The sequence below is a fragment of the Triticum urartu genome, chromosome 3, assembly GCF_003073215.2.
Source record: "Triticum urartu cultivar G1812 chromosome 3, Tu2.1, whole genome shotgun sequence".
Classification (NCBI taxonomy): domain Eukaryota; kingdom Viridiplantae; phylum Streptophyta; class Magnoliopsida; order Poales; family Poaceae; genus Triticum; species Triticum urartu.
This window is the reverse complement of record NC_053024.1, coordinates 712,292,670-712,308,531: the sequence shown is the minus strand read 5'-3', so window position 1 is coordinate 712,308,531 and position 15,862 is coordinate 712,292,670. Positions and strand designations below refer to the sequence as shown.

Here is a 15,862-nt window from a genome sequence, read left to right as displayed (position 1 = left end):
GTCAGTGGAGGGGGAGGAGGGGAAAGAAACGGGCTAGGGTTGGGATGCCACTGTTCAGCTTAAATAGTCGAACTTGATCCCTCTGGCGGCACGCCGGAGGGGCACCAGACGGCACCATGAATGCCCTCAGTGAAAAACAAAGAATGCACCGTCAAACTGATTTTCACGTGGATCTATGTGGTCAGTCCGACGTGGTAGTGGTGTTCGGACACGTCAGGATGTGCCATATCCGCCCCACATATGAGTAGGATATGTCATTCTGGGCATTTGGGACAGATATAGGGTGTCCGGTAGTATATTCTCTAACTACTAGGTGACCTCACAAGCGATTCTTCCTCGCTCAACAAAATGTTTTTCATCATTTATTTATTCAAATCACTCAAATTTTTCTGCGGGAAAAATCACACATATAATGACTAGGTATTATAAAAAAACTTTAATTTTGATGCAAAAAATAGTAGCATTGACATGTGACAAAAAGGGCCATAGATTCCATAAATCCGTTGGTGCTCTCCGGAGCGTGCTCTCCTACGCGCGAAAATATTTTTTGAAATGTCAAAAAAATTTCAACAAAGATTCAATGAGTTATTTGTCACATTCAAATGCTACATACAAATTTGTAGGGAAAAGTATAAAACATTTTGGCCTGTGAAAAAAATATACCAAATGTCACTGTAAATTTGTTTTTTTTTCATGGATGAAATGCCGTTGCTCAGTTTCGCATGAAAAATTGCAAGGATGCTTGGTACGCTAACACAAACATCTACAAAAAAAATCAGAATTTTTGAAAAACATTATCTACATTTTTGTTTACTATTCACACGGGAGCACGCCCTCCCGAGAGCCAAAACACCATTCTCCATAGATTTTTGGAATATGGGTACACCCATACTTCCTCCGTTTCACAATATAGTGCGCCCACGTTTCTCGAGATCTAAGTTCTACCATAAATTTAACCAACGCGACCGATTGTGGTGGGAGCAAAAATAATACCACTGAATTCGTTATTTCGATACAAATTCAGTGGTATAATTTTTGTTCTCGTCGCAATCGGTCTCGTTGGTTAAATTTATGATCAAATTTAGATATCGAAAAGTGCGGACGCATTATATTGTGAAATGCAGGGAGTATCTTCGGACGGAAAGTTTATAACCTAATTGTTTTCGGCGGGAATAGCATTTTGTTGCTGTAAGGCCAACTCCACCGCGCGACCCTATCCTGTCCGGCCCCGTCCGTTCGGGGTAAAACGGACAAACGAGGCGGCCCAGCGCGCGGGAGCAAACGGACTTTTGTCCGTTTTGTGTCCCCTTTCGACCCATCCACGGTCCAAGTTTGCGCCGCTTTTGGGGTGAAACGGACACCATGCGGACGTGCGGGTCGTCTGCGCGTGTCCTCCCCTGGCCCGCCCGTCAGTGGCACAGGGCGGGCCTTTTTCTATCCGCCCCCTTCCTCCCTCCAGCCGCATCCCCTCCACTCTTCCTCACTCTTCCCCTCGCCGCCGCCGCCGCTGCCATTGTAGCCGTGCAGTTCGGATGCGAGCTTGCCTAGCCCCTTCCCCTCGGCGCCGCCGAGCTACCCAACCACGGCCACCTGATTTGCGCGCCCGCCGGCCGGATTTGGGGCGGATCCGGTCGGTCTTGAGCTCGGCCGGCTGTGGGAGGTCGGGCCGCGCCATGGACAGGCCGGGCACCTCGCCGGAAGGCCCTGGCAGGGCCGCAAGGCCACATGCAGGCAGTGGCTCCTCCTCTAGCCGCTCGGATCTGCACCGTCGGTGGTCCGTCGGCAGATACACGAATGGCGGTCGGCCGGGCGCGGTGCTTGCACAAAAGCTCGTCGGCGCACCGTTGCCACTCATTAAGTGCGACCACTGCCCAAGGATGGTCGTGCGCCGCGTGTCTACAACGCCGGAACATCCCAGATGGGTGTTCATCAAGTGCTTAAACGACGGGGTATGCGCTTTTTTTAGCTTCGGTCTGTGCTCTAGATTTGACTAGTTGTGCTAACTTCAAATTTTGTTGTGTAGAATGGATGCAAGTTTTGGTATTGGAAAGAAGAGTACATCGATATATTGATAGAGCGAAATTTAGTACATGTTCGTGCACTTTTAGCTAGCATAGAGGCTGTAAATGAGACAAGTGCACTTGTTGCTAAATTAGAGGCTAGACACGAGACTAGGTCTGAGGAAGCAACATCTACTTCTGGCTTGAAGAAGAAAGGAGGATGGCAGATCGAGCCTCTTCCACAGATCAACAATGAGTGCATCGAGAAGGCCCTAAGCCAACTCAAGGGGGCAGTTATGGAAGTTGGCTATCTTCTAAAACGTATTCTTGTTGTCCTTATTTTCTTTGACCTTGCTTTACTAGTCAAAATGTGATGATATATTGTCATGTAGCAAAAATGAATGATAAAAAAAGTTAAGGACTTGTAAAGAAAAATGCACGCGGACAGAATGCGACCGGGATGCGTCCGCGCGCTGGGCGCACGGCCACCGCATCCCAGAACACGCCTGGACACGACCCCAAATCCCTACCCAAACGCACAGAATCCGGATAAAACGGAGGTCCGTTTGGGGTCGGTGGGGTTGGCCTAAAGTCGCGCTAGTACTACTCTAGAACCACATGCACATGACTAGTTCTTTCAGATGTTTAAAAACGTCTGTAATTACCATCATTCCATAATTTAAATTAAGGAGATGCGATCGTGCTGTCGGGGTAGCAGTAAGCAGGTCGACGAGGGAAGGCGAGAGACTGCTGTGCGCAGAGCAGCAGGCTGGGTGTTTCGACCGATGAGATCAGCTGGCACCCGCCGGTTAATTCCGTCGGCAGGGCCGAGGCGAGGCACGGCTCGCCGCTCGCACCCGCCCGCGCTGCTCCACTGGCGTCGGCGGCAGGGTTTAGTTATTGCGGTCGCCGTCAGGACGCGGCGGGGTTAAAAACGCCAAGGACAAAAGAAGCAGCGACGCGCCCGGTCCCCTCTGCGGCCTGCCCGCGCGGGGCTCGATGCCGCCCCGACCCGCCCAACGCGCCACGCATTCATCTCCTCGGAAACCGCGCGCTGCGCCGATGGGTTCGATTCGAACCCAGCGATTTCAGCAGGCTGGGTCGGGTCGGTCGACTCCTCGCGCTTGCTTCGCCTGCGCCTCTCTGCGTGCGCCGAAAGCTGAAGCTCGCGCGGGACCCGCGCCGGTTAGGGCTGGCTCGTCTTGGCCCTTTTTGTACATACGTAGAAGAAGATGCCAAGGCGCGGGCGGGGGGAGATAACGGTGTCTGAGATGCTCTGCACGTTCTGGACGGAACTAGCTGCAGGAATCTGTAGGACTACTCCGGCCATTACCCTCTTAAATGGATATAGTCCCACTGTTTCTGAACAAATTTCTTTCAGAGACTTTAATAAAAGACTACATGAACGGCTGATACTCCGCTAGCTCTCTTATGAGATTTTTTTCTTCCTCGGTCCTGAGTTGGCTCCTGGCGCCGCCTAGCTTTCGAATTCGTGTCTCCACTTGACGTCAATATACTCAGGTGGCTTGTGCTCATGGGCCGGATATGGAAGGCGGATAGGCTGGCCAGCTGCGGTCTTCCTCACCGCGCGTGCTGCAAGCTGTGTGACCAAACCGATGAGGACCTTCAACTTATGATGCCCGGCTGCTCCTTCGCCCCAGAAGCATGGTACTCCCTTCATTTCACAATGTAGTGTTTTCTCTATCCACGTGCTTCAACTTTGATCGTAAATTTAACTATCAAGACCGATTGCGGCAGGAGCAAAAATTATATCAGTGAATTATACTGTAACTCTGTAGAATATCTCCTCCAATCTTAAAGCAAAGACGCGCAAGTCTCATGCGTGTTTTGAAAAGAAAAATGTCGTCTATGTTTCTTTGGGGGGAGGAGCGGACGCAGGTGTGTTGGTCTGGAGTAGTTCAACTTTGTAATATAACTCTGTAGAATATCTCTCCCAATCTTAAAGCAAAGACGCGCAAATCTCATGCGTGTTTTGAAAAGAAAAGTGTCGTCTATGTTTCTTTGGGGGGAGGAGCGGACGCGGGTGTGTTGGTCTGGAATAGTTCAACTTTGTAATATAACTCTGTAGAATATCTCTCCCAATCTTAAAGCAAAGATGCGCAAGTCTCATGCGTGTTTTGAAAAGAAAAATGTCGTCTACGTTGTCAACATATTTGTCGGTGACGAGATCGGCAAAGATCCTCCCCTCGGCACGATCCATTCCCATGAATCCGCATCCACGGCTAAATGATGCAGTACTATTCCTCCATGTGGCTGCCATAGTGCCGATGCATGGCTTCATCATGGTTGTATGCGTGCTTGCTCGACGGGTCCATTGCAAGGAAGCGGAGGAGGATCCGATGCCATGCAAGGTTTCAGTGGAGGAAGGACGATGCACCAAATAATTGCCTCTGCCCAACATCCGCTCGTATGCAGTGTCCCACACTGCTTCCTACTAGTGCCCTTTTCCCTTGCACAGAGTCCCTTTTGTCTTCTTCTTCAAAAAGAAAAAAAGAGAGTCTCTTTTGTCTATCATGTCTCCTCATTTCACTCCTCTCGGGGAGGCAGGCATACGGCTCAAAACACCGGCAAACTTACAAGGAGAACCACCAAATCCGCAAAAGGAAAAGGAGGAGGTGGAGAACCGGCAGGAAGGCAGCAAGAATGTGACATTTTCGACCGAAACCAAATTAGTGTTCAGGCCACGTACCCTGCAGGCTGGAGCTCTGCAAGCCATGAATGGCGGAGAGGAATCTTGCGTGCTCATCCATGGCTAAGCCCAGGTCGAGGTTCTGACGTGGCCCTGGCACGCCGGCCTGACTTGCACCGTCTCATCCACCGCCTGCATGGAAGCCAGCGACGACCTTGAGACGCCCAGAGGCGCTGCATGCACACATATCGAGCAGCCTTTAATCTCATGCGGCCACTTGCCCGGCCGACGTGCTTTATAAATTGACCCCCTCTGCACGTCTGAGCCAGTTCATCTCCAGGAATCCATTCGGCTGGCGATCCATCGCCCACCAACGCCAATCATGAAGGCCCAGTGAAAAAACACAGACGCCATAGGTCACGTAGGATTAACAAAGTTGACTTGCGCGGCTCTGACGGGTCAGGTCGATGCAGACACTGTTCACGGCGTATTTCACTGTGGCAGGGCAGGAACGTGGTCCGAGTTAATCACTGTATCAGGACGGGCCTGCGACACTGATCGGGCCTGCCTTTTCCCGAGGGTTAGGGCCCAATGAGCAGCGGAATGATGATGGGATTAGCCCGGGCAGAAAGGCTCGTGCTCAGCGCCGCAGCGAGCCTGCCTGCCGCTGCTACCCCATGTGCACTAGCACTACTGTTCTCCCTTTTCTGAGATCATAAAATCGACCAGCGGATCTACGGGGACAGCAGCCAGCCGAGGAAGAAGACGAAGCTGCACGGCGACGGGTGGGTGTGGAATGGAGATGGAGGGGCCGGCCGGGGAGCGAGCGAGGGCGGGAATGGTGGCGACAAGCCGGGCTAAATTCAAGGAGGCTGGTGCGGCGGGGCCTGCACCAATAATTTCCTCCCGTCCAAAAAGCTCACGCTGCATGCATGCATGGAAACGGAGCGCGACGACGGGGGAAAATATATTAACGCACATTTCATTCCCTCTTTGGCATACTACCCCGCTCCACTTTTTTCTTTCTTTTCTACAGAAAAGCTTGGCATCGTACACGCGCACCAAAGTGCGCATCACCGTTTTGTCTCGGCGACTCCCTCACTAACCAAAAACCTACACACATCACCGTTGAGCCGTGTGCTGGGGCGTGGTGCCTGGAACATCCATGTCCCGCACGATCGACGCAACGGATTTTGAACCAGTTGGTAACCTAGATCGAGCGCGCCGCCCGTTCGTGCTAGTACATGCTAGGCTAGGCTCGGGACCTCGAGGCAACTTGCTACCGGCTGGACAGTGAGCGCACCGGGCGCGGGCCTGTCGCAGAGCCCTTGTCACGTAGCGAATCAAGCAACGATGCATCACTGTTGCTGCGGCAGCTCCTGTAGCGAGAAACCGGCTGCATCTATTGCCTCGTACCACCGGCCACCGGCGCACTGTACCGCCCTCCCGCGGCCGCGACCGGCGTAGCGCTCCTCCTCCTCCTCTAACATGCATGGACCCCCTGGCACGTACGCCTGTAAATCATCGTCGTGGGCTGCCTGCTCGCACGTATAAATTGCACGATATCCTAGGGTTAGTACCGCATGTACGTACCCATGCATGTGTCGTACTCACATCGCATGTAGATGTATAGTAGTACTATGTAGATCGAGTACATACGTGTGTGTTTGCGTTGTTGTGGTGTGCGGCGAGCCGTGTTTGCGTCCGGTAATAAGTCGTCTTCTCCGGGACGGACGAGAGGAGAGACACGTCGCGAGGGCCGAGGGCCGTTGGGCGGGGCAGTTATTGCACGCCGCGCGCAGCTAGCGTCCAAAAAGACGAGAGGAGCGGTCCCGACAGCGTGCAGCTACCGCGCCGGACGCTCCAATAATTCGTCTGGCCTCCTCTCGACCTCGACGTATGGGTATGGCCGTGCTGGTGCTGCGCTGCGGCGCCGCTACGCGCCATGTACGCCTCTCACGTCCCATAAATGGTATCGTCTCCTTGCAACGAGCTTGCGGTTTGCGGCCCAAGGGATGCACGGCCGCTAGGAGTAACTAGCCAACTACTACTACTAGGCCATTCTTAGGTCATTTGATGACTGTCTTGTCCATCCGTATCAACCATAAATGAGAATTAAGAGGACCGCCTATGCATTAGTACTCCCTCCGCTCTTTTTTAATCCGCATATAAGTTTTGTCCAAAGTAAAAGAATACTCTATCATTTTCGGTTTATAAGGCTTATCTCATTTTTTTTCATTCCTCCTATTTATAGGGCTTATCTCCATCTTCTTTTAAGATTCCAAGGCACATTAAATCTTTGAATGTAAGAATTAAAAAGAAACTCACCAATGCATGTAATGTTACTATTCATCTAGTGGACAAGCATGCATGCACTGCAATTAATCTCACTTGATGCATCAATTTAGTTTGTGTAGTTTTGTAAAGTACGAGATATATTCCTCCACTCACCATATCCCTTTGTTGATGAGATTTCAGATTTGAGCCCTATAAACCGGAAAGGAGGGAGTATCTACTTTGACCAAACTTATATAAAAAAAACACTTCCTCCATTCCCTTATACAAGGACACTACTCCCTACGTTTAGGTGTATAAGGGGCTGTTTGTTTTCAGGGACTTTTTTGTCTAGAGACTAGAGACTTTTTTATCAAACGGGAGGAACTTTTTAGGGACTAAACTAGGCATTTGGGACTAAACGAAGAAGACTCTCAAGGAGAGTCTTTTTGGGACTTTTGGGGACTTCTTCAACAATGCCTTTCATGCACCCATTGGCCCGCCACCCCATGGTGTTGTTTGATTGTTATTTTTCTATATACTAGGGGCAACATGGTCATTTAATAACCTCTAGGAAGGGACTAGGAACTTTTTAGTCTCTGGAAACAAACATGGAGGGACTTTTTAGTTGAGACTAGAAAAAGTCCTAGGACTAGAGAACCAAACACCACCTAAGTCACCTTACGAAACCAAATAATCCCAAAACACTTAGACGCGATGCATTAACTTCCACCTTATTTCTTGTTTCTTGACATAAATCAAGGAATCAACCAATAAGAGATGTGAGGCATGTATGCTTTCAATGACTCGAGACTACCAAACACGACATACAGTGGTCAATTCATTACATGCAATGCTATTAATTAATAAATAAACATTAAGTTCTCTTGTTTCCCCTCTGTCTTGGTCACGGTGCACAACATAAATTTTGCATCTGGACGGAGAGAGTATGAAAAATAAATTATGCATCTATACAAGGCCACTAAAAGTAATTGAGGCAAAATTTAATACTACGTGAATAAGTCATTCACGTAGTTTTAGGTCATCGATTTGAGAATTTAAATATGTGTTATATATCATGAAAAATATATCACTAGATTTCTCATTTCACACACATAGCATTGCTGTCTTTTTTTTGGGTGCAAGTGCATTGTAATATTACACATTAAATCTGTTCTTTTTACCATCATGCATAATCAGATTAGATACTTGTAAGCGCATGGAATATGTGGTTAGCAAACTCAACGTTCACAAATTAGATATTACCTCCTTCCCAATGCGTATCTAGACAAATGTAAGACAAGTTTTTGAAGATGGAGGGTCTGAAAATTCATGAAAAAGTTAGTACATTTACAATAATATAACCGCGGACAGTAGAAAATTAGTTTCCCGAAACCGTGATCACGTAACATATTCTTTCTTCCGAGGGTTTTAAGTTGAATTACGTTTGTAGCATGGTCTTTTTTGCGTGCAAACATGTGCGTGTTAATTTGTTAAATCTGCGCCATGGCAAGCACATGCCGGACGGCGGAAGAATATTGTAGGCTCCGATCCCTGCACGCAGAGAACATCCGGGGAGCCGCGCCGCACGCCGATCATTCGTCCACCGATTCGGCTTTATCGCGGCGGGAGCAAAAGGACGGAATGCTCGTTTAGTTTACCTAATCGGCGCGTGCTCGATCTGACGAGGGCGACCGGAGTGGGCGGCGGGGAATCTCACTCGGACAATCGTCTTTCCCCCGCCGCAGGAACAGCCGCGGATGCTTCCTCCTCGCCGTAAACCAGCGGCGTTTCCGAGCCCCTTTTTGCCAGTTTAACATGCAATAATAATCTGGCCCAAAGCGTGTACTACTAAGGACGTGGCCGGTTCATGAGAGCGGGGCACCACCACCGCACACGACACAAGAGCTGGATGGAAGGATCAGGCCGGGATCGGGCTGCCCGCTCACAAGCAGCAAAAGCTGTGGTGTCTCTCGTTAGCTCTCGCGTCGCAGGGACCAGCTGCCCCGCTGCATCAACCGATCGAAAAGCTCTCTGCGTCACGTCGGGTCCCCGGCGCAGGCCCATCCACGTCGCCGGCCGGCGTCCACCAGCTCCTCGCAGGAGCTCGATGCCCGCCCGATCCCCGCCGCTAGCCAACTTTGGCACAGGCTTTACAGCGGCGACATGTATGCATGGGACGCTCCAAACAGTTGTTTCCGCAGCTACTACGTATCTTCCTTCTTCCTTGGTTGGCATGCATTGCATGTTATCGCTCGATCGCTTTGCTTGAGCGTGTCAAAATGCCACGAGCCCGACTCTATTTTTATTTTTTGAGAAAGTCCGACCCTATTTTTATCATTTCCGGATTGTGTGTGTGTTACCCTTTTTCTCTGCCTTTGGTTCCACCTCCGGGGTGCTCTTTCGGCCGATAGGCCGGGGCGGGCCGGTGATGGGGACACGGCGGGCCGGGACGCTTTCTTTCGTCCGTTCGCGTCCAAAGTAGCGGCGCCGCTCGATCAATCATGTGAGCCGGGGACGGTCGGGGAGCGGGCACATGCAGCGCCGGCCGTCGCCTTTGCGGCCACATTTTACACGCTCGTTCACATGTCGTAGTACGTACTACAGTAGTGTACACGTAATCCATGCAAGCAGCTGGGCGGCGGGGCGTCCACTTGTTTGGTTTCGCCATTTGGGTCTCGTGCCTGTTTACAGAATTCTGCGGAACGGAGGGAGGACCACGGTCTGGTTTTCCAAATGAGACCATCGCGCTCGTTGACACCTCCCTATCAGAGCAAGATATCCGTGGGGGCGGCCAGCTAAGCTCTCGTAGGTCCAAACGAGGAACTAGTGTAGATCTCTGTCCTTGTCACCGTCCCATACACGGGTTAGCAACAAAAGGCATACCCTATCTTTATTTATTTTGCTCAAAACAAATGCATTCTTAAAACAGTTTTGCTAGAACTCATCTAGATGGGATTTAGTTTGGTCTCATTCACCTTTTATAGCCATTGGATGTGATGCTATAAGATACGTGTGTGCTGACGTGGGTTATATCCGTTCTTGTTTTTCAGATGAATGAGACCAAACTACGTCTCATCTAGATGAGTTCTAGCTACTCCCTTCTTAAAAATTCTGTATTTGCCTAGACACGGGTGTATCAGTATTGTGTTTTAATGTTAAAATACATATGTACTCGCTTTGTCCGGAAATACTTGTCTTAAAACCCCCTCTGTCCGGAAATACTTGTCTTAAAAGTGGTTTCTAAGACAAGTATTTCCGGACAGAGGGATTATCTAGTATCTACACAAGTCTAAGAAAAGAATTTTGGGACGAAGTTAATATATTTTTAGAAACACAAGGCAAACTGGACCTTTACATACACGCGCGCACACTCGCTTTTAGGAACAGACAAACATCGCCGGAAAGCCTGAAATAAGTGCAGGAAAATGTGAGTACGCATGCAAAATCCAGGACTTGAATCTGGTTTGGTTGGTTCCATCAGAAGGAATCTAACCATCTGGGCTATGTTTATTTCGCCAAAACAAATATTTTCTTCTATAGATACAAAGAAAAAGAAAACAATGTTCCAGATAATGCATGTTGTACTACTGTGATCTGTCATGTTCTTTTTCGCTTCATTGGCAGCTTCAAGGTAATGCATACTTGAAGCCGATAAAGAAGTAAAAACTTAAGGGCTTCTTTGGACAACATGGCCAACTCGAATTTATAGGTTTTTTTTTTTGCGTGTGAAATCAACAGTTGTATTATAGTATTACTCAACACATTAGCAATTACAATGTATGCGGCATAAGTTGTCAACATTGTCGGACCCGGAGACAAGCCAAGTTGTAGTACAAACCTAGGTTCTACCAAAGTTTGCCATATAATGAAAAAGTCTCATTCAAGCGGACATGAAGTTTCTGCACCTAAGCTCATATGCACCTTCATCAACAGTAAAAATGAAAAATGACAAAGCAAAACTGAATTTTTTGACGAATTCTTAAATTGCGTGCAAAATTTCATGAAGAAAAAACATTCCAAAAATGTTGCCGTGGAAAAGAAAAATTGATGCTCCGAGAAATTTTTTGCACGCGTGCTAAGAAATCATGAAAGTTTGTCTCTAAGAAAATTCAGGGTTTTTTTTTGCTATTTTTTTGATTTTACTGTTCACGGGGGTGCATATGAGCTCGGGTGCAGAAGGGTTCTTTCGCATTCAAGCGGCTTTCTGGATTAGTTCCTAACAACATTGCACACTTGTACTTCAGTTCATAATTACAAGCAAAACACCGACATTCTCAATAGCCTGCTAGACCCGACCCGGGTCTCTTCAACGAATGAAGTACAACTAATACACAAAGTGGCACCAACCTATCTTCTTGTAGCAATGGAGTAATCATTGAAGACCCGGTGTGATTCGATCCTCTTCGACAAATGGAGCCCTCTCCTGATGCATTGAGTATTTACGCCCTTGAAATTGTACAACACATATAGTCAATGTTTTCATATTTCCAAAGCAGGGTCCTTATGAATGATATGTAATAAACGGCAAAAAAAAGAGGTAAGAAACGATAAAGGAGGGAGTCCACATTTCCCTATAATAACAAATAATGTTTGTTTCTGTTTAGATGATTGCTAGAATATTTTTTTTAGTACCATGCCAACGCCCAGGAGTTCAAATTGTTGCATCTAAAATAACATGTATGGATCTACAAAAACCGACATCCACAAAATTCCTCCATAATCCATCAGAAAGTGTGTATGGAGGACGGGCTCCATGGAGCCCATTTCTCAAATATAATACGTAAGCATCTAACATATACGTATAGTACATTTAGACTCACCCACCCGCAACAAAATATACACGTAGACCAAGCATGTGTGAGTTTCTATGCTAATATACTTTCAGGCCTAGCGTACAAAAGACAAATATTTGCATATAAAAGGGCCCCTTTTTGCTTTTGCTGGGCTGAGATTTTTGTTGTGCACTTACAAATCACTAGTATACTTCAATGAATTTTTACAGATCCAAAGGGAACACATTCAAGTTTTCCTTATTTTATTCTATTTTTCGAAACTTTTTTAGTACTCCATATATAACCCATGCAATGATCGGATAAACCTTGGCCTCAGACTGAACAAACCTCCGTTTCTACGACGGGATTAATTAATGCGTGAAGAGGGGTGCGGCGGCAGCGTGCAGTGAGAAGAGTCTGTTCTTCTCCGGCCATTCATCAATCACGCCGCTGTTAAGAACAGTTCCTCCTACTGGTCACGCAGTGGTGGCCAGCAAACCCAGCCCGCCAATGACGCGCTGAAGAGAGACCAGCGGCGCCGTAGCCGCGCCACGTCCCAACAAAATTTGCTGTGGAAGAGGAGAATGGGAGCGTTGGCAAGTTGGAATTGGAAACGGGGAGGGTCTGGTTCGTCACGGCCATGCACTGCACGCGCCGGATCTTGTGAGCATGCGCCGGCGTACCTGCCAGCCAACCGACGTCGTTAGCCTTAGCCACCGGAGAAGATGCTGCTAGTGTACCTGATACGTGCTCCGGCAATTAACGCGGCTGCCTGGCCGCAGCAGGCGCGGCAGAGGGGGGCAGGAGAAGCGAAGAAGCTGGTCAGTGCGTGGGAAGCGGGGAGAAAAGAAGACAGAGAAGCGGCCGGCCGGCCGGCCAAAGATGGATAGATAGCGAGTGATCATCGTCGATCCAGATTCCAGAAGCGAAGATCTCCGTCCCTCCCTCCACAGGAATTTTCAGAGCCCCCACACCCCAGCACTTAAAAAAATGAATCCCTCTGCCCCGCTCCATCACCCGCAAAAGCCAACCTTGGCTTCCATAGCACATTTTACAAAAGCGTGGTAGTAGTAGTACCGCTGTCGAAAATCACCGAGGAAAAGAAAATGAAAGTGGCGTGGCACGAAAAGGCAGACGAGGGAGGGGGGCTAGCGGCTGCTGCTAGATTGATGGGCCCTGTCAGGCAGGTACTATATAGGCAGCTAGAGTTAAAGGAGCTAGAGTGGTAGAGTGAGCGGGCGAGCGAGCTCGGTGCTTGGTGGAGGAGTTGGAGATAGCGAGAGGGAGAGGGAGGGGGTGGCCGGCCGGCGCGCGCTAGTAGTAATTGGGGCGATAGAGACGCCGCAGCCTAGTGCCCTCGCTATCCGTCCGTCCGTCCGTCCGTCTCCTACTGTTTTCCAAGGCGGGGAAGAGGAGAAGAAGCTCCCACCACAGCCCCCGCTCACCTGCTGCGTCAGAGAGAGAGAGAGAGAGAGAGAGAGAGAGAGAGAGAGAGAGTCGTAGCATCAGCGCTAGTGGAGGATTTTTATTCTCCTTCCTTCCGTTCCCCCGGATCGGCGGCGTAGGATCCGCAGCCACTACCCCTCCTACTAGCTTCTAGCGGAACGCATAGGCGGCGGCGATTCCAGCCGGTGACAATTTTTAATCCCGATCTCGCCGCGCGCGGGCGCGGAATTCGCTGGGCATAAGTGTGGCTTCGGGCCGGCGCTTCCCGTCCGACACCGGCGCCTTCGCGGACTGGGTCGCGTCCTCCGCCGCGGCCGCCGCCGCCGCGGGGGGCAGCAGGGGGGACGACCTCTCGCTCGGCTTCAATGCCGGCGCCGCGGCGGCCGCGGCCGCGGCCGCCTCCGGCGCCGCGCTGGGGGCGGGGTTGTGGGGCCCGGCGTCGGCCTCCTCGTCCCCCGCCTCGCGCCAGGCGGCCCTGAACTACGGCATGGCGGCCGGCGACGTGGGGATGGTGGTGGTCGCCCCCGCCGCGTCGTTCCACCACACGCACCACCATCACCACCACCACGACGCGGCCGCCGCGGCGGCTGCCTCCGACGCCATCTTCCCGCTGCTCTCCGCGGGCCCCTGCGTGCTCGACCCCGAGGCGGCCAAGGCAGCCGCCGCCAGCGGCGGCATCCAGTTCTGGCAGTCCGCGCAGCACCATCAGCAGCAGCACTCGCCGTCGGGGGCGGGCGGCGGTGGCGGCAACCCTAACCCTAGCCTGGGCCCCTTCTACCTTAAGAAGCCCGTCCAGATGCTCGACGCCGGCGGCGACGGGTCCTCCGGGTCGGGCACCACCACCTGCCAGGACTGCGGCAACCAGGCCAAGAAGGACTGCACCCACAGCCGGTGCCGCACCTGCTGCAAGAGCCGCGGCTTCGACTGCTCCACGCACGTCAAGAGCACCTGGGTCCCCGCCGCCCGCCGCCGCGAGCGCCAGCACCTCGGCGGCTCCGCCTCGTCCCCCGCCAACGCCTCCACCGCCGCCGGATCGAAGAAGCCTCGCCTCCTCTCCTCCCAGCAGGCCACCACCTCGCACACCTCCACCTCCAACGCCACCACGCCGCGCAGCTACGACACCACCTCCAGCCATCAAGGTTTGTATTGTAACCACGCCGCCCACCACGGCAACGTATCCTCTTCACGCGTGCGTAATTCGAGACAGTTTGCTCAGCATCTGCTATGTGTGTGTGCTGCAGACGCGTCGTTCAGGGGGAACCTGCCGCGGCAGGTGCGCGCGCCGGCGGTGTTCAGGTGCGTGCGCGTGACGTCCGTCGACGACGGCGAGGACGAGTACGCGTACCAGGCCACGGTGACCATCAACGGCCACGTCTTCAAGGGCTTCCTCTACGACCAGGGCGTCGACGACGGCCGCGCTAGCAATGACATGGACTCGAGCACCGGCGGCGCCGTGCCCAACATGTCCGAGCTCCACCTCGGGGGCGGCGGCGGCAATGCCGCGAGGGGAGGTGGGGGGTCCTCCTCGATGGCGCCCTCCGACATGTACGGCGGCGGTGGCGCTGGAGGAGCAGGCGGAGGGGGAGGAGGCCAGCAGCACATACTTGGCGGCGGGTCCAGCTATGGTAACACCATGAACTGAGCCGAGCTGCTAGAAGAGTAAGGTCACATAGTAGATCATTACTACAGTACCATTCTTTCCTTTCTTCTCTTCATTGCTAGTAAGTACAAACCTGTCAACCCTCTCATGGCCGGGGTGGAATGCAATGCATGGTGTTCGCCATTAATTTGTTCATGCTGTATGACATCAAGTGTTAATCGTTCCTAGTCTAGTCCAGCCCAGTCCTCCTAGTAGCACCAGTTGCTTAATTTTCTAGCAGTACTAATGTACTCTTAGAGAAGAATAATTGTCAATTAGGAATGTTAAACAAGATAATGAAGATCAAATCAACAGTAGTACTTTGCACAATGAATTGATCAGGTTATTGCCTGCTGGTTTTGTCCAATTGGTTTCTTCTTGTCTCATGCCTTGCTTATGTTCCCAATGCCTGCCTTTCCATATATGGGGATGTGTTCAGGGGTGCAAACCATGTAGGCCGTGGGTGCCATTTCGAGCAGGCTGGGATCCAGAGGCGTGCACTGTTCAGGCTTCTCTCCTGCTGATAGATAGATAGATTATCATGATAGGTTGAGCAGAAAAGTTTGACTCTTGCAACGCTCACTTGCTTGGCTTTCACTCCTTTGCGTGGCCGATTTGGCATCCAATGCTTGCCATGCCTATCTTGTTTATCTCACTCACTCATCGGAGCACACTTTTCCCTGTTTGTTTTCCCCATCTTTTTCTACGGGTAGGTAGGATTGAAAGAACGGGAGGCATTCTTGGCATTGGCTTTGGCTTTGTGCTTTGTAGATGTAGCATCTTCTAATTGCATTGGGACTTGTGTCCTAGAGAGAGGCCAATGTGTAATGCATGTGATGAGGGAATTCTTGTGCTTATTATACACCATCTTATCTCACACTCACACTACTACTCCCTCCGTAAACTAATATAAAAGCATTTAGATCACTAAAGTAGTAATCTAAATGCTCTTATATTAGTTTACAGAGGGAGTACATGTTAAACTATGTTAGCATCTTCAGCTTTTGGTAATTGGCATGCATGTTGGGAAGCATGTTGTAGTAGAGGCTAGAGGAGATGCATGAGGAGGAGAGGAGGC

At 50.7% G+C, this 15,862-nt stretch overlaps 1 protein-coding gene across 1 annotated transcript; it reads left to right on the top strand.

Moving 5' to 3' along the window:
- Positions 1 to 12,912: 12,912 nt before the first annotated feature.
- Positions 12,913 to 15,118, top strand: LOC125546117 (protein LATERAL ROOT PRIMORDIUM 1). Its single transcript, XM_048710258.1, has 2 exons — positions 12,913 to 14,284; positions 14,387 to 15,118. The coding sequence occupies exons 1-2, from the start codon at positions 13,633 to 13,635 to the stop codon at positions 14,785 to 14,787; spliced, it is 1,053 nt and encodes a 350-aa protein (XP_048566215.1). The 5' UTR covers positions 12,913 to 13,632; the 3' UTR covers positions 14,788 to 15,118.
- Positions 15,119 to 15,862: the final 744 nt, after the last annotated feature.